Below are 27120 nucleotides of genomic sequence, written 5' to 3'. Positions count from 1 at the left end.
AAACACATTAATTACTTCATTTGTTCAATTGATATGTATTGGACTGCTGATTTATAATGCTATGTGTGAGTTATGAACGGAATAAAAATGTTCTGTTTTTAAATAGCTCATAACATATCAGAACAAAAATTCATTAATTTATTCAGTATTTACTAGGCATCTGTTATATGCCAATTACTCTTTTTGACACTGATGATATAATTGTGAAAATAGACCTTATATTCTTCTGGGAGAAACTAGGCAAAAAGCAAAGAAATAGACAAGATAATCACAAAATGTGAAGATGACAATGAAGATAACAGAATGATATAATAGACTGGGGACTTTAGATTTCCTAAAGGAAATCAACCCTGAATATTCATTGGGTATATGATGCTGAAGCTGAAGTCCAATACTTTGGTCACCTGATGGGAAGATCCAACTCATTGGAAAAGACCTTGATGCTGGGAAAAATTGAAGGCAAAAGGAGAAGAGGATAGCTGTGGATGAGATGGTTAGATAGCATTGCTGACTCAATGGACATGAATATGAGCAAACTCCAGGAGATAACGGAGGACAGAGGAGACTGGCATGCTACAGTCCATGAAGTTACAAAGAGTTGGGCATGACTTAGCGACTGAACAGCAGCAACAACAATACTTGAGATGTAACTGTCATGAAGGGTTCTCTGAGGAGCTGACATTTGGTCTGAGATCTGAAGGAAAGTGGTGTACTGTAACACTGGTTCTCTGGGAAAAAATGCCTGCCATAACACATCCTAACTTTCATGGTGTAAATATTTCTGCTGTGGGTGATTTCAGCCTACCAAGGGTTTAAAATCTAGATCGCAAAACTAAGAAATTTAAGAATTGACTTTTTTCAAAATTTCATTTATTTTTATTAGTTGGAGGCTAATTACTTTACAATATTGTAGTGGTTTTTGCCATACATGGACATGAATCAGCCATGGATTTACACGTGTTCCCCTTCTCGATCCCCCCACCCTCCTCCCTCCCCATCCGATCCCTCTGGGTCTTCCCAGTGCACCAGCCCTGAGCAGTTGTCTCATGTATCCAACCTGGGCTGGTGATCTGTTTCACCCTTGATAGTATACTTGTTTCAATGCTGTTCTCTCTGAATATCCCACCCTTGCCTTCTCCCACAGAGTCTAAAAGTCTGTTCTGTACATCTGTGTCTCTTTTTCTGTTTTTCATATAGGGTTATTGTTACCATCTTTTTAAATTCCATATATATGCATTAGTATACTGTATTGGTCTTTATCTTTCTGGCTTACTTCACTCTGTATACTGGGCTCCAGTTTCATCCATCTCATTAGAACTGATTCAAATGAATTCTTTTTAATGGCTGAGTAATATTCCATGGTGTATATGTACCATAGCTTCCTTATCCATTCGTCTGCTGATGGGCATCTAGGTTGCTTCCGTGTCCTGGCAATTATAAACAGTGCTGCAATGAACATTGGGGTGCATGTGTCTCTTTCAGATCTAGTTTCCTTGGTGTGTATGCCCAGGAGTGGGATTGCTGGGTCATATGGCAGTTCTATTTCCAGTTTTTTTAAGGAATCTCCACACTGTTCTCCATAGTGGCTGTACTAGTTTACATTCCCACCAACAGTGCAAGAGAGTTCCCTTTTCTCCACACCCTCTCCAGCATTTATTGCTTGTAGACTTTTGGATAGCAGCCATGCTGACTGGCATGTAATGGTACCTCATTGTGGTTTTGATTTGCATTTCTCTGATAATGAGTGATGTTGAGCATCTTTTCATGTGTTTGTTAGCCATCTGTATGTCTTCTTTGGAGAAATGTCTGTTCTTTGGCCCATTTTTTGATTGGGTCATTTATTTTTCTGGAATTGAGCTGCAGGAGTTGCTTGTATATTCTTGAGATTAATCCTTTGTCTGTTGCTTCATTTGCTATTATTTTCTCCCATTCTGAGGGCTGTCTTTTCACCTTGCTTATAGTTTCCTTTGTTGTGCAAAAGCTTTTAAGTTTAATTAGGTCCCATTTGGTTATTTTTGTTTTTATTTCCAACATTCTGGGAGGTGGGTCATAGAGGATCCTGCTGTGATTTATGTCGGAGAGTGTTTTGCCTATGTTCTCCTCTAGGAGTTTTATAGTTTCTGGTCTTACATTTAGATCTTTAATCCATTTTGAGTTTATTTTTGTGTATGGTGTTAGAGGTGTTCTAGTTTCATTCTTTCACAAGTGGTTAACCAGTTTTCCCAGCACCACTTGTTAAAGAGGTTGTCTTTTTTTCCATTGTATATCCTTGCCTCCTTTGTCGAAGATAAGGAAAAATATGGAACGCTTCACGAATTTGCGTGTCATCCTTGCACAGGGGCCATGCTAATCTTCTCTGTATCGTTCCAATTTTAGTATATGTGCTGCTGAAGCGAGCACAAGAATTGACTTTTGAAAGCTGATCGAACTCAGCTGCTGCACATGACTGGCAGCAATATGAAGGGAAACCCAGGCAGTGAGAAGGCCCTGAGAAGGGGCAGGAATCGACTTATTCAAGGTCCTAAAAGGAAACCAATGTGGCTGCAGTGTAGTGGCAGAAAAAATAAGGCAGTGACATGAAACCACGTGAAAGAGATGTGTAAGAATCAGATGATGTATGGCCCTATAGGTAATGTCAAGGAACCGATTATTTTTTAGAGTGATATAAAAATCACTGAATGTTTTTAAGGCAGATGTTATTATCAGACTCTAAAAAGATATGTTGACTGTATGTGTAGACTAAACAGAAGCTGGAGCTAAAATAGGAGACTGATTAGAAAGCTATTTTTCAGTTCAAGCAGATGATGATGTTGGCTTAGATTGAGTTATTGTTCAAGACACATCCACTCTTCGTCCCCCACCATGGGTTGGAATAGTCTTCCCTGCCCCACTGACTTTTAGACTGGCCACATGCTTGCTTTGGCCAGTTGAGGGTAAGAAGATATAACAGAGGCAATAGTTTTAAAGATTTTGTGGCTTAACTTGTCTGTTTTACTCCTTGGTCTGCCATGAGAAGACCACGCCCCAGGTAGCTGTCCCCGGCTCCAGAGTGACCCGTGTAGAGGGGGTAGAAGCAGAGATACTCTGGCCAAGTCAAAGAATCATGAACGAGAATCTTCTAAACTTGTAATCCACTGAGTTTTGGTTTGGTTTGGTATGCAGCATTATTGTTGAGGTGTTAGTGAAATTGGAGGGGAATTGGCAACTTTGATGTATATTTTAGTCATGGGTAATGAGTTTCTGGTTTGAGTGGGTGGCTGTGTGATATCATTTACTGACACAGGAAAGACAAGAAAGAACAGTGTTTGGAAGAGAAAATCAAGATCTCTATTAAGTATATTATATTTGAAATACTTATTAGCATGCACCTTCATATGCAAGACAATTGTATATATGAGTCTGAAATTTTGAGGACAGGTATGGTCTGGAGGATAAAGATTTAGAGTCACTGGACATATTTACCTGAGGAACTGGGTGAAATCTCCTAATGGACAAGTGAAGTTAACCCAGGGACTACCCTGGTGGTCCAGTGGTTAGGACTTTACCTTCCAATGTAGAGGATGTGGGTTCAATCCCTGGTTGGGGAGCTAAGATCACACATACCTCATGGCACAAAACCCAAAAAATATAAAATGGAAGAAATATTGAAACAAATTCAATAAAAACTTAAAAAATGGTCCACATTAAAAAAAAAAAGTTAACCCACACAAAAGGGCTTATGATTGAGGTCTGTGGCACTGCAGTTTGTAGAGGTCTGATAGGAGGAGAGTCAGCAAAGGAGGCTGAAAATCAGCAGCCAGATATGCGTAGGATGAAGACCAGGAAAACCTGTTGTCACAGAATTCCTCCACAAAAGCCACCATTGTCACCATGTGCTGCTGATGTGGCCAGTGTGTGTGCTTGCGTGGAAGTTGTATCCTTGATCAGAGTGGTAACAGTGCAAGCTGGATTGCCAGTGGACTGAGGAGTAAATGGGATGAAGTACCCATAGGATGTATAGACAATCAGTTTAAACATTTTTCTATAAAGCAGAGAGGAACTGAACAGAAGTGAGAAGTTTTGTTTTGGAGTGTTAGCTGTAATGGTGACTGCATTAAGTGGTAATCATAGTAGAACCTTTTATGTTACCTTGGTCAGTTCTTTTACCCACCCTACTTGCTATTTATTCAAATATCTGCCACTATCCTGGAGACCCTTCTTAAACTTCTCTCCCCTTCTGTCAGTAAAAGACCTCAGTTCCTACTTTGTAGAGAAAATAAAGGTCTTGAATGGTGAACTCACTCAGTTCAGTTCAGTTCAGTTCAGTTGCTCAGTCATGTCTGACTCTTTGCAACCCCATGAACCACAGCACACCAGGCCTCCCTGTCCATCACCAACTCCCGGAGTTTACCCAAACTCATGCCCATTGAGTCGGTGATGCCATCTAACCATCTTATCCTCTGTCGTCTCCTTCTTCTCTGCCTTCACTCTTTCCCAACATCAGGGTCTTTTCAAATCAGTCAGCTCTTTGCATCAGGCCTAAATACTGGAGTTTCAGCTTCAACATCAGTCCTTCCAATGAACACCCAGGACCGATTTCCCTTAGGATGGACTGGTTGGATTTCCTGCAGTCCAAGGGACTCTCAAGGGTCTTCTCTAACACCACAGTTCAAAAGCAGCAATTCTTCTGTGTTCAGCCCTCTTTATAGTCCAATACTGGAAATGTATTAATAGCCACCTAAAACCTTATCTACCTTCTTCTTTGAGAAGAAAATGCCTAATTTCTCCTAATCTTGGCTAAATTCTATCCCATTCCTTCTCTTCTCTGCCAGAAACCTACCTCATCTATTACATATTATTTGCTTTCTTCTATATCTCCACCTTCTCCTTTCATATATTAAGTGTCTTAAAATATAATGACACCCAAACATTCTTTCTGATACTTATGTCCCTATAGTGAATGTTTTGTCTCTCTTTTTCTCTTTGAACCACACATCTTTAAAAGAGAATCTTCTTTTGTTACCTACAATAACTTTATTCCTTCAGAACAGTGAAATCTTGCTTCTATTTCCATATTTTCATTCGGTTTTCTATCCATAACCTCCCAATTCCAAAAGCTAAAGGATGAATTTTATTCCTTGTCTTAAATTTATGAGATAATGGAAATAAATTTTTATAGCATTGAACTTGGGGTTACTCAGTTATTTGTGTAACTATCATTTAGTCAATTTAATTTCCTAGAATATAACCCTCATAATCACCAGGTTATGGTTTGCATCCCGGATGCCAAGCAGACTGCTTGTCACATTATAGGCATTTGGTAAATATTTGTTGAATGACTGAATAAGTGGATGATGGATTAAAATACAATCCCTGTCCTCAAGAGACCATGAAAGAGTTCACTATTTAGTGAGGAATTGGCATTCTATATAACACACATGTGCTGGAAATTCCAACAGTAGAAAATCATATGACATCCACCCAGCCCACACACTAGAATGTGAAATGTCAGTAAATTGCAATCTGTCATTCTTGACTAATGAGTCTGTCTATAAATTTATAACTAAGTTTTAAATTTTATTATAATTACTTCATATCAAATTGAGTAGAATTTAAATTGTAGGTCTTGAAAAGTGAGAAAGTATTTTATAATCACTCAATATAAGTCTAAAATCTCATTTTTTGAATGAAAAGGATCTAGGTTTACCCTTGTGAAGCATTTTCATAGTATCATTAAGTCTATATAGAAGAGAACTTAGCACTCTTCCAGCCCAACTTTTTTCATGGGATTATATAAAATCCCCTATATAATGTTCTATGGAAAGTTCCTGTCCAATCTCTATAGGAGATGCCTGTGGTAGGGAACACACCTCTTTTATGGTAACCAATTTCTGGATTATTAAAACTCTAAATTCTGGAAAGCTAGTTCCTAGTAACTTACATTGGTCCAGTTTAATTATTTAAGATTGGCTGCTTTTAGCAACCTGAATTAGAGTGCCTGCTTTGTTTGTTTAGGAGAAGGCAATGGCACCCCACTCCAGTACTCTTGCCGGGAAAATCCCATGGACGGAGGAGCCTGGTGGGCTGCAGTCCATGGGGTCGCGAAGAGTTGGACATGACTGAGCGACTTCACTTTTACTTTTCACTTTTATGCATTGGAGAAGGAAATGGCAGCCCACTCCAGTGTTCTTGCCTGGAGAATCCCAGGGATGGGGTCGCACAGAGTCGGACACAACTGAAGTGACTTAGCAGTTATCAGCAGTTTGTTTGTTTAATTTTTTGGTTTTTGTTTTGTGGAAGGGGGAAACTTCATAACTGTCAGGGGAGAAATGTGAATCAGTTAAAGGAGGAATGTGTATAGTATGTATCATACTAATGTCCCTGGCAAACATAAACTTGTAATATTCAAAATTCTATGTAACTGAATAAGAGGTGTTGAACATTTTATTTATTGATCTGTATAACTTATCTCACTTTGACTAGGGGCATGGTCACAGATTTTGCAGACTAATAAGAGGGAGGTTGGCCAAGTACACAAGAAATATTGCAAATTGTTTCAGCATTAAGATAGACCAGATAGTGTCCCCTGAGTTGAGTCTTGAAATGTGAATGACTAGCAAAATCCCATGGACAGGGGAGCCTCGTGGGCAGATTACAGGGTCAGACACGACTGAGCATCTGAGCACACATACACACACAGCAAAATGGTATTCCTTTATTCATCACATTTTTATAGAGCATCCGAGAATCTAGAATAGAAAAAAAAAACACAAATAGAAGAATAAAGAGGTAATTGGGGGAGACCCCACCAGTTTCTGCATGTCTCTAGTGGCCTTGAGCTTTAATATTTTTAATTTTTTATTGGACTTTATATGAGTAAGCTCAGAGAAAATACTAAGGGCCTCCCAGGTGGCCCTAGCGGTAGAGTCCACCTGCCAATGCAAGAGATGTAAGAGATGTGGGTTTGATCCCTGGGTCGGGAAGATCCCCTGGAGGCGAGGATGTGGCAACCCACTCCAGTATTCTTGCCTGGAGAATCCCATGGGCAGAAGAACCTGGCAGGTTACAGTGCATAGGGTCGCAGAGTTGTTCATGACTGAGGCGACTTAGCATGCATGCAAGCAGAGAAAATACTATGGCATATGCAATATGGGAAGCATATTGGGTTTGAGTTTATGTGCTTGTTTTTAGGAGCTATATGATGTGTTTAGGGGTGAAATGTCATGCTGTTTATAACTTACTTTCAAATTGTCCAGCAAAAAATAATGTATACACACATATTTACATAACTGTGTGCATACACATATATTAGTGAGGCTACAGAGTATTTGATTTAAACAACTAAGTGAAGAAGCTGTATTTATCAGATGAGTACAGAACAGCAGTGAGAGGATATTCATTTTCAGCCAAGATGGAACATTGTTGACGCTGACTACACATTGGTCAAAGAGTCAATACACTTCAAAGATTTAGAATTATGTAAATCATGTCCCCTGATTACAGTGAAATTAAATTTTAAAATAATAACTATCATAATTTAAAATCCAATTATTTGGAAATCAAAGCTTATTTATGGCAAGTATGGAGGCTGGATTGGAGGGTATTATGGCTGGGAGTAGGAATCCAAGTGAGGAAGCTATTAGTGTCCCAGAGAAGAGCTGGTCAAAGTCTATGTTGAAGCAACATGAGTGGAAAAAGTAAGAGGGATTTGATGATTGATTGTCCTAGGAAGCTGAGGGAGAGTATACAGTAGAGGTGACTTCTGGGTTTTTGGATGGATGGTGGTGTCGTTAATCATGAGAGGAACATGTCAATTGGAATGTCTTTGGGACATGCATATAGACATGGTTAGTTATTGAAATCTGGCATGGCACTTGAGAGTGGTCTGAGCAGGATACTGAGATTTTGTGAGGCATCCATGTTTCCATGATAAATAGAGCTTGGGGGTGACCATACCCTTCAGGTAAAGGGCTAGAAGACAGTCAAAGAAAGAGCTGTAGGGCATACACAGCAGCTGGATGTGGTCAGAGCAGAATGAGCCATTGAAGGAGGTGAGGGAAGTGGTCACAAGTGAATTGAATGGATGCTTGATTTCAGATGAACTCTGAGGAAAGCAAGGTAAATAGTGTTGAGGACTAGAGGCCTTTGGCTGTTAAGTTATAATGCCTTATATTTCACTTGCTTTCATTACAGAAACCCCAAATATTCATCACTTTACCAGCATTTTCTTTTCCTAGTCTCCCTGTCTTTTACTAATGGTTTTACAGAAGTTATTTAAAATTTATCTTTCAGAACTGAAATGCTAGAGTTGATATAATTGGTTTAGAGACTAGATTTTAGATAGAGGGAATAGTTATGAGCACAAAGATGTTATGGTCTTCCCCAATGGCTCAGCAGTAAAGAATGTGCCTGCAATGCAGGTGCCGCAGAAGAGGTGGGTTCGATCCCTGGGTTGGAAAGATTCCCTGGAGGAGGGCATGGCAACCCACTCCAATATTCTTGCCTGGAGAATTCCATGGACAAAGGAGCCTGGCAGGCTGTAGTCCATAGGGCCACAAAAAGCTGGACACTTCTGAAGCAATTCTGCACAGCAGAGATGTCATAATTTGCCTTAAGAAGTCTTGTTCCTCATCTAAAGGTTTACCTAATGTAGGATTTTCATATGCTTTAGTTGTCTTTTTAGAAATCTCCTTTAGCAAATTATTCAAGATGGTGGTCGTCAGGCTCTCTTGCCCCCGTGACCTCGCACTCTCGCCCCACGTGTTGTAAATTCATGGTTATGTAACAGCTGAGATCGCTTATAGCACTGCGCATGTGCATCATGATGTACCCAATTGGGCACAGGCCTCTTTTGTTCTGTAAACAGATACACGCTCCACCTGAAAAGCCCTTGAAGGTGCGTTATGACTGTGTTCTCTGGGTCAGCTCTGAGAGAATACAGCATGTCTGTTGCTGCAGCTACCACGCCAGTGAGGAGAGAATACACATGTCTGCCGTTCCTAAGGCACCGTGAGTTTTCTTCCAGCGTCCCCGCTCTGGCCTTGCCTACCCTGGGTTCAATGAACGGTGAGATATAGTGAGACAACTGGCGTAGCTCACAGTGTGAACAGCGAGACAATTCTATACTTTTTTTTAAGGCAGTATAACTGTACTTATTTTCTATTTTGGATGTAGAAGTAACATGATTTAGTTTAATGGAACTATAGAGGCTTTCATTTTAGTGATTAAATGGATAATTCCCAAAGTTTTAAATATTTTCCCACAAAATACGCATATCATTTGCTTTATTAATTATTGTAGTAGCACAGGCTTAGTTCCCTTAGCGTCATTGTACAATTCACTCTCTAGATCTGTGGGTTGCGTATCTCATGACCTTTCCTCGCATCCTTTTTCTCCTTCACTTTTCTGCAGTGAGTTTCATGTTAGTCATGTTGTCCACTGAGAATGGCAGTGTTTTATTAACACTACATCCTACATCTCCCCTCTGTATGAGTTAGTATGGCAGTTTTAACTCAGTTCAGTTAGTCGCTCAGTCGTGTCCGACTCTTTGCGACTCCATGAAACGCAGCATGCCAGGCCTCCCTGTCCATCATCAACTACTGGAGTCCACCCAAACCCATGTCCATTGAGTCGGTGATGCCATCCAACCATCTCATCCTCTGTCGTCCCCTTCTCCTCCTGCCCTCAATCTTTCCCAGCATCAGGGTCTTTTCAAATCAGTCAGCTCTTTGCATCAGGTGGTCAAAGTATTGGAGTTTCAGCTTCAACATCAGTCCTTCCAATGAACACCCAGGACTGACCTCCTTTAGGATGGACCAGTTGGATCTCCTTGCAGTCCAAGGGACTCTCAAGAGTCTTCTCCAAAACCACAGTCCAAAAGCATCAATTCTTTGGTGCTCAGCTTTCTTTGTAGTCCAACTCTCACATCCATACATGACCACTGGAAAAACCATAGCCTTGACTAGATGGACCTTTGTTGGCAAAGTAATGTCTCTGCTTTTTAATATGCTGTCTAGGTTGGTCATAACTTTCCTTCCAAGGAGTAAGCATCTTTTAATTTCATGGCTGCAATCACCATCTGCAGTGATTTTGGAGCCCAGAAAAATATTCAGCCACTGTTTCCACTGTTTCCCCATCCAGGTACTCTAAAGTGATGGAACTGGATGCCATGATCTTAGTTTTCTGTGTTGAGTTTCAAGCCAACTTTTTCACTCTCCTCTTTTACTTTCATCAAGAGGCTCTTTAGTAGTTCTTCACTTTCTGCCATAAGGGTGGTGTCATCTGCATATATGAAGTTATTGATATTTCTCCCAGCAATCTTGATTCCAGCTTGTGCTTCCTCCAGCCCAGCGTTTCTCATGATGTACTCTGCATATAAGTTAAATAAGCAGGGTGACAATATACAGCCTTGACGTACTCCTTTTCCTATTTGGAACCAGTCTGTTTCACTCAGTAGATATTCCTTAAACAAGTACAATAAAAGAATACACATTGGATACCATGGTTATTAAGAATGCAGGCTCTAGAAATTGCCTGCTTGGGTTTGAATATTGTCTCTGCCTACTGCTAGCTGTATAACCTTAGAAAATTTCATCTCTATTTCTCTGCTTCAGTTTCCTTATTTGTAAAAATGGAGATAATGGGGTGGTTGCAAGAATAAAAAATGATAATCCATATACAGCAATTAGCACACTTTGTGTATGGCAAATATTTTTGAATGTTCTGTTTTTAAGACTCAAACTTATAAATTCTTTATTTTTCACCTTAATATATTTCTCAACTTACCATGTATCTTTATATGAAGTGTGTCTTTTGAGCTGTGTATCACCCTCCAATGTAAGCATGGCAGAAATTATCCTTTTCCCATTACTAGGCACCTAATTATTAATTGTTATAATAACACAAATAATTACTAATAATTAGGATAATAATTGCTGTTAATAAGCAATAATTAAGCACCCTCATGAAATCTGCTATGGTGGTAGGTCAGAGTGAAGAAGGGTGAACTTACAGTCAAGGACAATGGGTTTGATCCCTGGTTTAGCACTTTTAAAACTTAGGTCTTGGGTAAACTGCTTTGCTGATGTATAAAAGAGAATAATCACAAAAATTCACCAAAAATCCAATTTTCAGGTTTAAGTGTGAGATAATCCACAGGAGTGCTAGCCAACATCCCTAATATATTATGAAGAGTAAATATTAGCATTCTGTTTTCCATTTCTCCAAATTTTTATGGTCTTTGTTATACATTTAAAATCTAAACTATATAATGCTGTCTAGTGTGCTCTTTTATTCATTAGCATTGACATACCAACTAATTTGTAAATATTTCTGAAATGGTTTAATCTCATATGTTCTCTGTATCTTTAATATCTTTTTAATATACCTGAGCTAGTTAACTAGAAGGTCCTTAATAGATAAGACAGTATTTTGTTGCACTGTTTCAAACTATGTTAGTCCCATATGTTAGGACTATGTTAGTCCCATTATCTGAACAAATAAAAGTAATACGTATTTTAAAATATTTATCTTAAGTTTCTCTTTAGACTCTAAGAACTTGATTTTTTTTTTTTTTAATGCAGAACCTTTGCCTTTTGTGGACTGAAGTCTTTCTAGCAAATGGAGGAGATTTCTGGAGCTCTCAGTGTTCCTATTACATTAACTAATGATTGCTAAATTATTTTGAAATAGCAGGCTCTCCTATAAAAGCTAAGCCTTATGAAGATAAGGATGACAATAATGCTGATATGTATAAAGGAGACTGTATTCTCAGTTTGTGCTGTATTCTTGCTGATATTTCTCTACAAAGGGAGCGATCTCCTTTCTGATATATGCAGTTCATTTACTCTATACTTGCAGTCCTAAATTTTAGTAATTGCAAAACATCTGAGGAGCATGGGGTGAAAAAAGACACTCAAATGTGTTTTTAGGCTATCTTTTTATTGGTAATTTTTTTGAAAAATATTGTACCTGTTATTAAAAAATCTGTGATTTGCAATTTAATTCAAAACATGCACTTAGACCTTGAAAACTAATAGTATACAATTAAAACTTTTTTTTTCTTTCAAATTCAAGAACAAGTTAAACTGGATAAAATAGTGACTAATATTGAATCAGTGAGTAAAGAAATGGAGAAAGAAAAGCAATTGCACCATGGGAAAACCAGGTAAGGAAGGTGTAATTGGCTAACCTATGGACCACATACACTCTTCTTCTCCTTTGCTGGTATTTCTTGACCAATTGTCATGGTTTCTCAAGTCTCTTAACACCCCACACATGAGGCTAATTTATCCTTCTGCTTCAGTACCTCAAAGAACATCAATTATCAAAATTTTAGTTTTCAGTTCAATTAACTTTTGAATTGAACTGGAGGATGTCTGAATAGTTAAGCAAACCATCTGGGTTTTACAGTGCATAAGCTCAAATCCAGTTTGTGGCTTTCTTGAGAAAAATGCCATATTTTATGGTAATATTACATAAGTTTGGAATTTTAATAATTAATCTGCAGCAATTATGGAGCAGAGTTAAGATAATTTTTCCTTTTTAATATAATAATGTAAATTAGTGTGTTTTCTAACAGAAGATGAGGCTGATCCTACAGAGCATACTTTGAAGGCAGGAATTTTGAGCATTGCTTCTGCTGTCTAAAGGTGTCTGGAGATGGGTCAGTTACTTTTCTGAATTAGTCCACTGAATAGCAGCATAACCTTTGGGATAATGTTACAATTGTGTACATAAGTTTTGGCCCTGAAGCTACAGATAGAAACTGTAAAGGCTCTTCACATTTTGTAAGAACTTTTATACTTGTACGATGTAAATGCTGTTCTGTTAAGATGTATATTTCAGTGGCTTGTTTTACGTTAATTCATTATATAACATGATCAGAAATGTGGGGTATTAGGTAACAGAAGTTAAAGAAAATGTTGCTATGGCTGTAAGGAATGTCTTGGCTCTTCCAAAACTTACCTGCAAGGTGTGCTTAGCACTACAAGTTTCATGCTGAGAAGTAAAAGGTAATACTATAGGAATTTGGAAGAGTGGAATATATGTACAGCTTTAATAATAAGGATTTGGTTTTACCCATGGTAAGAGAACATATGGATTATAGAGGAAAAGAAATGATTTATGTAGGAAATTTACCAGTTTAAAAACTTTTGCCTTTACTTGAGTTAACCCAAGACCCAGGTTAGTCTAGCATAGTGATACCTGATAAAAGAGTAGTTAATATGGCAATTTAACCAATGAGTTGAGAATTTCAGGTAAACTTTAAAACTAGAAAAGCTAAATGGAACTAATTTGAAAAGCTACTGTTTTTAGTATATTAGATGGAGTTGTGATCCAAGGAAGAAGAAGAATAATTTAGGGACACTCATTAATAATAAATCTGATCATTTAATATCTTTCAGCGTGTCTTTCTAAAGAGAGTTGAGTATTTCCTTAAGAATTGTTTCTTCTGAAATTGGTAAAGATAAAGGTCTCTTGACATTCTAACATTCCATGGTTAATGAAGACATGTCCTGCTTAATGAGGAAGGTCAACACCTTTTGAAATTAAAAGTACTTCAGTGACAGCTTGGGACACACAGACCCTTAATATCATCAATCCACCAGAGGCTGCCTTGTCTTTATTTATAGCTGACTTATGGGGATAATGTGTTTCCTACCCCCTGGAGCTAGCTTCATTTCACAAACGTTAGAAGTAGCTGACCCATGAGGCTCTAAAGGACAGAAAGGAAAACAGAATCAGTCAGGAAATCAGGTAGGAGATTGTTAGCAATGCAGAGAAGGCGCTAGGACTAATTAGTATAAATTGTCTGACTGTTTGTAAGACTCTGGGAAAGTTTCTGCTCCAAACAAATAGAGTCCTGTGACAGGAGTTGTATGTGAATTACTTCTAATTCCCCAGAAGATGCCTTAGAAAACACTAACTTTTAAGGATGAACCATAATATTTTCAGGTGGACCATAAAAATATTGGCCCAGCAAAAGAAATTCTTTATAAAATACATGAAGAAATATGATAGAATCTTATAAATGTCTATTTTTCCCCCCAAATTTCTCCATGTTTAACTTGCAAAGGAAAACAAAATTGAATACTTCTGCATATTCAAATTTAGGTTTAAGGAAGTGAAGTTATTCAATGTACCTTTGAATCCTAACTTCAAAGATTAATTATACATTACTCTTATGACAACAATGATAAACATGAGTGTATTCTAAATATTAATTTTCCATCAAGGAAATTTATTTATTATGTATTTATCTATTGGAGCTAATTTTTTACTTGATAATATTTGGTACATTTGAAGGTATGACAACTGCATTTCTGTAAATGCGTTCTATATTTTAAACAAATGAGCCTCAACTTCTTCCCCTAGTTTTGTGATAAGTGGGAGTTTCTTATGTGTTACATGACTATTTGTACTTAGGTTATTCTAATTAATAACAGAATGAGGATATTATAAAATAATGATAGAATCCCTCATGTCATTTCACATTTGTGTTAACTCTAGCATTTTATCTTAATGTTTGTAAAATATTTTGCTTAGTGGATGAATTTTAGTCTGCTTCTATCAGAATCTTTCATTAATAGAGAATCATTGAAAAATGCAATTAATAGTTCTAATTTTGAGATTTGTGTAAAAATATTTAGCCAGGGACTAGTTTTAAGGAAGCAAATCAAACTACAACTATGTACCTTGGCCCCGTTCTTGGTAGCATATAAATAAAATTCTAGAATTTCAAATGGAGTTAGGCAAATCTGCCTGCATACTCAAACCTCTCATATTTTCCATTGACAATATGATTTTGTCATATAAGGGATATCTCAGTTCTTTGGTCAACTGTGTAATCGTGAACCACGTGAGTGACAACTAGACTAACAGAGCCTATAAATCCCTCATTGATTTACTAATTTATTGAGCACCTACTCTATGCCAACTATAAAACTCAAAATAGGACAGTCACAGACTTTCCTTTTTGACCATACTTTTTTGATGGGCAGAATGTTTTTAAATCCTAAAAATTTTTGTAACATTTCTAAAATTTTTGAACTAGCAATTCCAATTCACAATTGAATTGGATTTTGAACAGTCCAATTGTTCAAATTAGATTCAAATTGGTCTAGAATTTCTAGGCCAAAATAATGATGTGCATCTTTGTACATTTATAAGGAAATGCATTAGTTGTATATTGTCAAATATAAGAAATAAGCTAAAAAGTTCATGTACATTTATGTACACCTAAGCATAAGTGTGGAGTGTATTACACATGCTAATCATGACAAATGGAGTTGGTGATAGATAGTAATATGGTGTTTACTTAGTTCGCTAAATCCCACTGCCTTGATTTAAATCCTGACTCCACCCATTTCTAACTGGAGTAATCTGAACTGTAGCCTATCTAACCCCTAATCTTTTAGTTTCTTCCTTTATAAAATGGGTATAATAGTAGTAAATATCCAGAGGCTTGTTTTGAGTATTAAATGTAAGACACGTAAAAAGTTAGAATAGTGCTCAACTCATAGGAAGAATTTAAAGCTTTGCAATTATTACTCACACTACTAGGGTAGTGAATTAGGGGTAATTTTTGTTTTCTTACTTATGCTTATTTCCATTTTCCAAAGTTTCTGCGTGGTACCCATTTTTTGATTCAGCTGACTTGGTCGAAGCTCTCCAAGTCATAATAGGAAAACATGTTACTTAACATCTTTGAAAAATGGAAGAAACAGATGTGATGTGTATTGTTTTCTAATTTTTATTAGAGTTTTTCTTTTAGAAAGCAAAAGTTACATATTATCCTTGCTCAGAGGCAGCAAAATTTGGTATTACTTTGTCTTTATTCAATAGTGAATGTTTATAGAGGGCCTGCTGTGTGCTCCTTACTCTGCAGTGAGGGCACCAAGGATAGGTAGTCAGAGTCTCTGTTGATAGGAGAGAAGTGGTTTTCTCTCTGATTAGCATCTAATCTTGCAACACTAGAGTTTGTATTACAAAATAAGGGCTAGTCAATCACTCAAAGCTCTCGCTTCATGTTTTGGAAACAGAAAGCTGGACTCCTTTTCTGCCTTCCCCATCATCAACCTTGGCCTGCATTTACGACCCAAGACCGCCTCTTCCTTGGGGCAGCTGAAAGAGCATGGTGAGTCTCACTGCCTAAGTGCAGTAGCAGCTTGGTGATTCTTCATTGTTCAGTATTCATTTAAAAAGCAGACTCAAACAGCTAGTATTGAACAGTCATTTCTTTTGTATCTCATTTCAAATAATGTATCACAAGATAGAGATTTCAGAAACAACTAGTACTAACTAATGTTCGGCTCCTTTATTCAAACTTTAGAGATTGGATTTTTTTAATGTGTGTAAATATTGAAAGTTATAGAAAATTATAAGGATACATTCTTAGAATTTTAAATGTTTCTCTGTAGTTGAGTTATTGTTGTTTACCAAAATATGTATTAATATTTCTTCAAAAGAAAACATAGATGAACCTCTAAAAGTCCCTTAAGTGTGACTGAACAACTGTTTGGAACTTGGTCAGCTGTGTGATAACTTGGGGGCTATTGATTCAAAGAAAGCTGTTTTGTAGTTCTCCCTCTTTTTAACTTGTTACTCATGTCTTGAGCTTCAGGCTGTCATTAAGAGAAGACTTTTCTTGTAAGAGTAGGGCTTTGATTGATGTTGGAATAAGTTTTTTGAAATTTGCAGAATAAGCTCCTTCTTGGGTTCTCAAGGTGCTCTTGTTTAAAATTTGCTTTATTCAACAATAATTTTACTAGCCTTTATTTGTTTGGATTACTTTAGAAAGAATTTAAACATCAACTGGAGGTTCATCAAATGCATTTTTGTTAATCCAACTAGTGTTTACCCAAACTATTAGTATTTGTGAATATAATATCAGAATCTTGAACACATATAATAGGCCTGTTTAAAATTTTTGGTTTTATTTGTCCATAGCTTAAATTCTTTTAAGGCTTGATTAGATAATTTGAAGCCTTAGAGTTGTAGAATAATGTATAGGTCTCCATTGAGTCTAGAATTAAGTATATATGTGAAGAGGTAAATGCTGTCAAAAATTCCCCATATGGTATAGGATCCAGTGGGTGAAATAGTTTTAATAGATAATGATCCTGAAATTTGATAACCCTGAAAGCTTCTACATAGTGGAAGTTCTACTAATTGTGTGACGTCTAGGGTTTATTCAGGGCGTCCCTGGTATTTCAGGTGGTAAAGAATCCGCCTACAATGCTGGAGACCTGGCCTTGATTCCTGGGTCAGGAAGATGGACTGGAGAAGGGATAGGCTACCCACTCCAGTATTCTTAGGCTTTCCTGGTGACTCAGCTGGTAAAGAAGTTGCCTGCAATGAGGGATTCCTGGGTTCGATCCTTGGGTTTGGAAGATCCCCTGGAGAAGGGAACCACTACCCACTCCAGTATTCTGGTCTGGATAATCCCATGGATTCTATAGTCCATGGGGTTGCGAAGAGCTGGACATGACTGAGTGACTTTCACTTTACTTTAGCGTTTATTCAGAATCATCCTAAGGGTTGATGAAAGCCTCTGTTTTCAAATACCATCCACCTCAGGTAAATCACACGTCTCTTTCCATTTTGTAGGGAGCGTATCAGTCCACTGAAGGGTTCAGTAATTCTCATGGCTCTAATCTGAAATTAGAAATGTGAATCTTCTTTCTCTGTATGTGTAGATCTTACTATACAGGGGCTTGACCACTGTTCGTTTAGTGCTAAAGAAAAGATGGAAGACTTTTCTTCTAAAATATTTGTTGAGAGAATCCCAGTTACTAGCTATAGATTATTGTGAAATTCTGACTAGAGGGTTGGCAGAATGGGCAGATCCCTACATGATGTGATTTGAGATTTGCTAAAGATTCTATCTGGGCAAAAATGTTCTGCTGAAATATCTAAAATATTTATCAATACTAATGGAACTATAGCTTCTTGGAAGCTAAAGAATTCCTATACTTATCACAGTGACTGGCACATATTGGGAATTGATAAACATTTGTTAAATGAATGAATAAGTGAAGATAAAAGGAGAAGCTACTCGAATGGAATGTTCTTCTATATATCTCTATGTTTCTGTTTCTACGCAGTAGGCTAAAACTTGATAACTGATAAAAGGAAAAAGAACTTGGGAAAATATAATGACAACAGCAGTGAATATAAACATGCAAAAGGATAGCACTGGACACAGTACTTTTACAGTTCTTGTTTAATCAGAATTACATGGAGACTGCACAGATACCATAAAAATAAGTAGAATGTTATACAGTGTTTTTCACATGTTTTAAAAGCGAATTGTTGGGTAGATTATTAGTTTCACAATCCAAGTCTCTCAATACCCATAAACATCATGGGAAATTTAAAGGTTGAACTGGCGAAAAGGGTAAAAATTGCAATAAAAATCATTATTTCCAAATGCCGCAGGGTAGCTCTTTTTTTTCCCTTAAATTGAAATGTATTTTTAATCCAGTAAGAATGGGAATTTCATCCCTGTTTTGTTGTATGTGAATTTTTAATTTTATTTTGTTTTGTTTTAAGCTAAACTGCTCTTTTATAATTGCAACATTAAAAAAAAATAAGGGCAGAAATATCTGAAGCCCTGTGGTCATAAACTTATTTTATGTAAGCTGTTAGCAAAATATGGAAAATGTTGATTTTCTTTTTGAATAACTGAGGTATGGTCCTGGCTTTGTGTCTTGGATGAAAAAATAATGAATATATTTTTAAGCTTGTCAATTTTTTAGTTCATTTTGAGGCTATAGTCTAAACATTTGCACAACAAAGCTTTTCCTCCACATATTATTGTAACTCTAGTAAGTTATAGCTTCACTGAACCTCTGAAAACAGCCACTGAGATCTGTTTAATAACAGAATGTTGCTTAAATTGTGAAAGAATGTAGAACTTGTGGTTTCTCTGGGGTGTATGGTAATTTACTGGGCTCTTAAAGTTGCCCAGTTAATTTTTTTTTAGGATAAAAAAATTATTCTTAAAGGAAAAAGGAAAGGAAATTAAGGCAAATAGGAATTAAGGCAAACATAGGAATTAAGGCAAAGTCATGATTTCAATCCATCTGACTTATAAAATGTATCATACATAATAGTAGTATTATTTATATGTATATAAAAGTATGTACCTTGTACCACCAAAGTCTTGCACTTTAAAGCCGTATAGCACAGTGATTAAGAGTGAGGTCATTGGAGTTACTGCAGTTACTCTAATGAGGTTAGAATTCTGACTCTCCCAGTTTCTAGCTGGAAAACCTCATCCAAGTTAATAATTCTGTGACTCAGCTTCTTCATTGTTTAAATGGGGTATAACAATACCTACCCAGAATTTTTTAGATAATGCTTGTAAAATATATAACATACATCCTAGTGCTTAATAAATAGAGTAGTAATTCTTAGCTGCAATTCCCTAGATAAAATGTTCGTAGGCCTGGAGATCACTTTTTGAATTTTTTCTCAGCTATAATCATTCTCTTGGCAATTTTATTCAATCCATAGGTTTAACTATCATTTATATGCAGATGACTCCAGATCTATATCTCCAGCCTGGTCATTCTCTTCAACTCCAGCTCACATTCAAATGCTTAATCAGCATTTCTGCCTAGGTTGTTATTAGGCATTTTCAACTTAACATCTCCAACTCAGTAACTGTGTACATGTTGTTTTCTGCCGGAAAGCTCTTGACATCACAGCATCACTCCATTACTGATTCTTATGGCGGTGGTTCAGTTGCTAAGTTGTGTCTGACTCTTGTGACCCCATGGAGCCCATCAGGTTCCTCTGTCCATGGGATTTCCCAGGCAAGATTATTGGAGTGGGTTGCCATTTCCTTCTCCAGGGGATCTTCCCAATCCAGGGATTGAACCCATGTCTCCTGCATTGCAAGCAGATTCTTTACCACTGAGCCACCATTCTGGGCTTTGTCCAAATGCTTTCTGATCAGTGGGGCATCCCTGACCAGCCTATTATAGTAGCAGCTGTGCCTCCCAGCCCCATCTACCAGTCCTGCTTTATTTTGATCTCTAACACTTAAGGCATTAGGACATTTTACTACTATTTTACTTCTCTGGTTTTGTCTGTTTCTCCTGCTAGAAGGTAATCTCCATGAATGCAGGTAGTTAGTCATAATTAACTATTTATTAAAGCCTATGGACCCAGAATCATTCCTGGAACATAGAAAGTGCTCATTATATTTTGTTGGATGAATGAAGATACTGCTATTATATTTTCTAAAAGAGTGGCATCAATTTTCATATTTTTTCTATTCAGTGAGAAATTTATCTAATTTATTAGAATAATATTTTCACCAACAGAGCTCAAATATGCTGTTTTCATTTTCAATAAAAAATTTACAGCTGAAAAAAATTACAGCCTTGTGTGTGTATGTGTTTTGAGTATGTGGTGAACAACTATGTAAGGAAAAGCTTCTGGATACAGGTCACTGGAAAATACAAGTTAAATATGATAAGAAATAATTTAAAAATCTTGGTTGGACTGCCAGGAAAGGGCAAAAATGATAAAACCAGAAAATATCAGAAAGCCTGATTCCATAGAGGTTTAATATTTCTTAGAGTAATTAACAGACTGGTTCCATATAGGAAAAGGAGTACATCAAGGCTGTATATTGTCACCCTGCTTATTTAACTTCTATGCAGAGTACATCATGAGAAACGCTGGGCTGGAAGAAGCACAAGCTGGAATCAAGATTGCCGGAAGAAATATCATTAACCTCAGATATGCAGATGACACCACCCATATGGCAGAAAGTGAAGAAGAACTAAGGAGCCTCTTGATGAAAGTGAAAGAGGAGAGTGAAAAAGTTGGCTTACAGCTCAACATTCAGAAAACAAAGATCATGACATCCGGTCCCATCACTTCATGGCAAGTAGATGCAGAAACAGTGGAAACAGTGGCGGACTTTATTTTCTTGGGCTCCAAAATCACTGCAGATGGTGATTGCAGCCATGAAATTAAGATGCTTACTCTTTGCAAGAAAAGATATGACCAACCTAGATAGCATATTAAAAAGCAGAGACATTGCTTTGTCAACAAAGGTCCATCTAGTCAAGGCTATGGTTTTTCCAGTGGTCATGTATGGATGTGATAGTTGGACTATAAAGAAAGCTGAGCGCTGAAGAATTGATGCTTTTGAACTGTGGTGTTGGAGAAGACTCTTGAAAGTCCCTTGGACTGCAAGGAGATCCAACCAGTCCATCCTAAAGGAGATCAGTCCTGGGTGTTCATTGGAAGGACTGATGTTGAGGCTGAAACTCCATTACTTTGGCCACCTGATGCGAAGAGCTGACTGATTTGAAAAGACCCTGATGCTGGGAAAGATTTGAGGCCAGGAGGAGAAGGGGATGACAGAGGATGAGATGGTTAGATGGCATCACCGATTCAATGGACATGAGTTTGAGTAAACTCTGGGAGTTGGTGATGGGTAGGGAGGCCTGGTGTGCTGCAGTCCATGGGGTCACAAAGAGTAGGACACGACTGACTGACTGAACAGAGCTGAATTTGTTTTTAGGACTTATACTTATTCCTGGTGGTCTACAGCTTTCCTAATTAACAAAATAACAAAACAAAACAAAGAACAGCATCAGTTTTCTCTACCTGTCTATCAACAATTGTATGTGCCTGTGTTTGTTGTCCAGCCTCAGGTATCTAGAATTAGATTAATAGAAATCCTTGTTTCATGATGCATATCTTCACTTGTCCATGAACTGCCTTCTGATTTACTTTTTGTCTTATTTTGTATTATAATGAACACAAACAAAATCATCCCACAGCCAAAGGACTGTAGTATTGGCGGCAACTGTCATCTGCTTGTGTGCCTCTTACAAATCCTATTCCTTTGCTTCCACCCCAGATTTGGAGGAATTCTCTTAAATTCTTGCTACTAATCCTTTGTTAGTTTTGTTGTGACTAATTTTTTCACTTTATTTAAGGTGTCTTTGATAAACAAATAATATTGATTTAAATAGAGTAAGTGAGGAAAAATGTCATCTTCTCTGGGGTAATAACAGGGCTGTGAAGCACTTTAGGTTTGCTCTGCCTCCATTTTGAATTTTATACTATCATTGTCCATTATTTCAATTTTGTCTTTTTTTAAACTTTAATCTCACAAACCATACTGTAGTTGTTATTAATTATTAAAGCTAATGTTTGTTTAGGTTTACTTGATTCTACATAGATTAAGATTTAATAAAACCTTAGAAATTTTTAGAAAGAATACTGATGGATGTGAAATACCATTCTATTTAGGCCTTTTAGAATGGTCTCAGCAGTATTTTATAGTTTTTTGCATTTTGAAAAAGATGTATTTTTAGGCATTTTGATGTTTTTGATGCTGTTTTATATGGTATTTAAATTTTTATTTCACCACCACCCTCTTTTCTGGAATATAGAAATACAGTTCATCTTTCTGTGTGGACCTTATGTCCCTGTGACATTTTTAAAATTGTCTTACTACTTCTAGTAGTTTATCTGGTTATACGCTGATCATTTTAGACTTTCTATATACACAATCACCTTGTCCACAAATGATGACTGTTTTTGTTCTTTCTGTCCCATTTTAGAGCTTTTACTTATTTTTTTCTTGCTTTATTGTGTTGGTTAACACCCCCCTGTACTACATAAAACAGAAGTGATGAGAAGCTTTCTTGTCTCATCCCCTGTCTTAAAAGGAAGTATTATATACTTTAGCATTAAGTATAATGTATATATAATGTTCGTTATACACTCTCCTTATTATACTAAAATTTCCTAGGTTGCTAAGAGTTTTTATCATGAATTGATGTTGAACTTTATCAACTAATTTTCTTTTTATCTCTTAAGATGATTGTATGATTTCTCTCATTTGTTTTTTTTAATGTAGTGAATTAACTCATTGGTTTTCAGATGTCAAACTAATGTTTAACCCTGGAATAAACCTAATACAAATTCAATTTGGTAATATTCTTTTGAGAGATTTTGAATTTTATTGAAGAGAGAAATGGCATATTATTTTTCTTGTTTGTAATGATCTTGTCAGGATTTGGTATTGAGGTGATGACATTATACAATAAGTTGGAAACCGTTTCCTCTTTTTTTCTGTGTCTGGAAGAATTTGTGTAAGACTGCTATATTTTTCTTAAATGTTGGGAGAAACTCACTAGTAAAGCCACTTGACCTGGACATTTCTTTATATGGATAAAATGTCTTTATGGAGCTATTTTCATCTTCTTTCAGTTTTAATAAGTTATGTTTGTAAGGATATGTCTGAATTGTCAAGAGTATTGCCATAAAGTTGTCCATAATAATATTTTTGCTGATGTATTCTTTTTAATTTTTGGTATTAATTATTTAGGCACACATATGATCTCTCTCTCTCCTTCCGTTCCTCACTCTTTCTTTTCGGTCAGTTTTGCTAAAAGTCAGTCCACTTTATTTATTTATTTTTAAAAATTTGAACCAACTTTTTAGCCATACAAATTTTCTCTATAGTGCATTATTATTTCATGAATTATAATTAATTGATATATTTTCCTGATCATGTTGGTCAACTCTGATGAAAAACCTTCATTGAGGCTCTTCCTAACAATGAACACTTTCTAAATTCTGTTATATATGATGTGTGTATGTATTTAGTTGCTAAGTTGTGTCCTCTTTGTGACCCAGTGGACTGTAGCCCACCAGGCTCCTCTGTCCATGGGATTTTCCTGGCAAGAATACTGGAGTGGGTTGCCATTTCCTCTTCCAGGGAATCTCCAGTCATGGGTTGAACTCATGTCTCCTGTATCTCCAGCCTTGCAGATGGATTCTTTATTGCTGAGCCACTGGGATTATATATGGTATTTTTATCTAATTAGTCTTCTCTCAGTCTTCTCTCAGTCAAATGAATGATTTTTCTTTGAGGACATCAGTCCCCCTTTAAAAATAGCCAATAGAAAGTGATAGACATATGAGATCTCAAAAAATGCTTTATAAATAGTTTTTGTTCCCCTGTGAAGATAGCTTAAGATAAAACCCTTGCCATTAGACTCGTATTAAGATCAATAGCAAATTTTTAGTTTCTTTGTCTTTTTGTTATAAATATAGATATAATCAGTCATATTAAAGAACATTTGGAGAAAAGAAAAACTTGTCCATTAGTGCTTCTACCCTTCCCATAGTTAACAACTTGGTTTATTTCCTTCCAATTGTATTCCCTTAGCATCTTTTTAAAACCTAGGATTCTTTACCAACTGAGCTATCAGGGAAGCCCATTATTTATTTTAGTTAAGTCTGATAGTTGCCTTTCATTAATTGGATGTAAATATCCATTTCATTTTTTCCCCCAATGATTATCAGAGAATTCTCTTCCATGTACATGTGTAGCCTTCTTCGTCTGCCTGCCACTCTAGGGCTTATTCAGTGTACTAGTTAGCTTGGGTTGCCATGAGAAAATACTATGGACTGCATGGCTTAAACAACATATGTTTATTCACAGTTCCGGACACTGGAAATCTGAGATCAAGGTGCCAGCATGGTTGGATACTGATGGGAGACTTCTTCCTTATTGGCAGGCAGCAGCCTTGTAGCTGTTTTTTTTCACCTGGCCTTTTCTCAGACCATACATTCAAAGAGAAAGAGGTCTCTGGTCTGTTTCTAGCCCCTAATCCCATTATGAGGACCCCACACTCATGATCTCATCTGAACCTAATCATCTCCCAAAGGAGCCATCTCCAAATACTGTCATGTTGATGGACAGGGTTTCAACATGCAAGTTTTGTGGGGACACAGTTCAGTTCACAGCACTCAGTCTCAGCAGAGGAAAAGAACATGTTCTCTTTTCCTGCCTTCTGACACTGTGTGAAGGCAGCTGAAGGGAGGGATGGAATCTCATCTCATTTTGGAAGCAGAAGACAGATTTTTTTTTTTTAAGTAGCAAAATCTAAAATAGTAAAATCTCTAAATAGATTGTTTTATGCAGAATGCCACTGTATCACAGCAGGTGGGGTGAGAAGTAGTTGGTGCTTGCCTTGTGTATACTTACCTATTTAACTGAAGTATAGTTAATTTACAATGTTGTGTTACTTCCAAGTGATTCAGTTATAAGTACACACACACACACACACATTATATATGTTGTTGTTCAGTTGCTCAGTTGTATCTGACTCTTTGCAACCCCACAGACTGCAGAACACCAGACTTTTCTGTCCTTCACCATCTTGCAGAGTTTGCTCAAATTCACGTCCACTCATTTGGTGATGCCATCCAACTGTCTCATCCTTCTCCTCCTGCCCCTCAATCTTTATTTATATAGATATATATATTTTTCAGATTCTTTTCCATTATAGGTTATTATAAGATATTGAGTATATCTCCCTGTGAAAGTGAAAGAGGAGAGTGAAAAAGTTGGCTTAAAGCTCAACATTCAGAAAACTAAGATCATGGCATCTGGTCCTATCACTTCATGGCAAATAGATGGGGAAACTTTATTTTTGGGGGCTCCAAAATCACTGCAGATGGTGACTGTAGCCATGAAATTAAAAGATGCTTACTCCTTGGAAGGAAAGTTATGACCAACCTAGACAGCATATTAAAAAGCAGAGACATTACTTTGCCAACAAAAGTCTGTCTAGTCAAGGCTATGGTTTTTCCAGTAGTCATGTATGGATGTGAGAGCTGGACTATAAAGAAAGCTGAGTGCTGAAGAAGTGATGCTTTTAAACTGTGGTGTTGGAGAAGACTCTTGAGAGTCCCTTGGACTGCAAGGAGATCCAATCAGTCCATCCTAAAGGAGATCAGTCCTGGGTGTTCATTGGAAGGACTGATGTTGAAGCTGAAACTCCATTACTTTGGCCACCTGATGTGAAGACCTGACTATTTTGAAAAAACCCTGATGCTGGGAAAGATTGAGGGCAGGAGGAGAAGGGGATGACAGAGGATAAGATGGCTGGATGGCATTACCGACTCAATGGACATGAGTTTGAGTAAACTCCGGGAGTTGGTGATGGGCAGGGAGGCCTGGCTTGCTGCGGTCCATGGGGTCGCAAAGAGTCTGACACGACTGAGTGACTGAACTGAACTGAAGTCTGTATTTCAAGGCAAAACAGAATGATTTGATATAAGATGAGCTTATAAATTGGGTATTTTGTGGTACATATAATGTTATAAACTTCCCTGGATTCCCTGGTGGCTCAGAGGGTAAAGTATCTGCCTGCAATGTGGGAGACCTGGGTTTGATCCCTGGGTTGGGAAGCTCTTCCTAGAGAAGGAAATGGCAGCCCCCTCCAGTACTCTTGCCTGGAAAATTCCATGGATAGAGGAGCCTGGTAGGCTACAGCCCATGGGATCGCAAAGAGTCGGACATGACTGAGCAACTTCACTGATTCAATGTTATAAACTAAAGACTCATGTAAATTTTCATGATTTTTTGAGTGTTTTACTTCAGTTGATCCCATATAGCCTAAATTGGTTTCTTACAACTGTACATATTTTTTTTATCTTAATCATGCTCTTTATTGTTACTAGTTTTTTTTTCCCATTTATTTTTATTAGTTGGAGGCTAATTACTTTACAATATTGTAGTGGTTTTTGTCATACATTGACATGAATCAGCCATGGATTTACATGTGTTCCTCTTCTCGATCCCCCCTCCCACCTCCCTCTCCACCCAATTCCTCTGGGTCTTCCCAGTGCACCAGGCCCGAGCACTTGTCTCATGCACCCAGCCTGGGCTGGTGATCTGTTTCACCCTAGATAATATACATGTTTTGATGCTGTTCTCTCTGAACATCCCGCCCTCGCCTTCTCCCACAGAGTCCAAAATTCTGTTCTGTACATCTGTGTCTCTTTTTCTGTTTTGCATATAGGGTTATCGTTACCATCTTTCTAAATTCCATATATATGCGTTAGTATACTGTTGGCATCTGGCTTACTTTATCTTTCTGGCTTACTTCACTCTGTATAATGGGCTCCAGTTTCATCCATCTCATTAGAACTGATTCAAATGAATTCTTTTTAATGGCTGAGTAATATTCCATGGTGTATATGTACCATAGCTTCCTTATCCATTCATCTGCTGATGGGCATCTAGGTTGCTTCCATGTCCTGGCTATTATTAACAGTGCTGCAATGAACATTGTGGTGCAC

At 37.2% G+C, this 27120-nt stretch overlaps 1 protein-coding gene and 1 non-coding gene across 2 annotated transcripts in view; one reads left to right on the top strand and one right to left on the bottom strand.

The window, feature by feature from the left end:
* Window positions 1-27120, top strand: part of IQCM (IQ motif containing M) — a 307184-nt gene that overhangs the window by 50014 nt on the left and 230050 nt on the right. Inside the window, exons 4-5 of the mRNA XM_043900747.1 lie at window positions 12055-12145; window positions 19182-19196. Coding sequence (XP_043756682.1) covers window positions 12055-12145; window positions 19182-19196 — 106 coding nt within the window. The remainder of the gene's footprint in view (window positions 1-12054; window positions 12146-19181; window positions 19197-27120) is intronic.
* LOC122695754 lies at window positions 2294-2400 on the bottom strand. The gene has a single exon (XR_006341509.1). It is a non-coding gene; the product is annotated as a U6 spliceosomal RNA (small nuclear RNA).

The sequence above is a fragment of the Cervus elaphus genome, chromosome 5 (assembly GCF_910594005.1).
Source record: "Cervus elaphus chromosome 5, mCerEla1.1, whole genome shotgun sequence".
NCBI classification, from domain to species: domain Eukaryota; kingdom Metazoa; phylum Chordata; class Mammalia; order Artiodactyla; family Cervidae; genus Cervus; species Cervus elaphus.
This window is presented reverse-complemented; position numbering and strand designations above follow the sequence as displayed.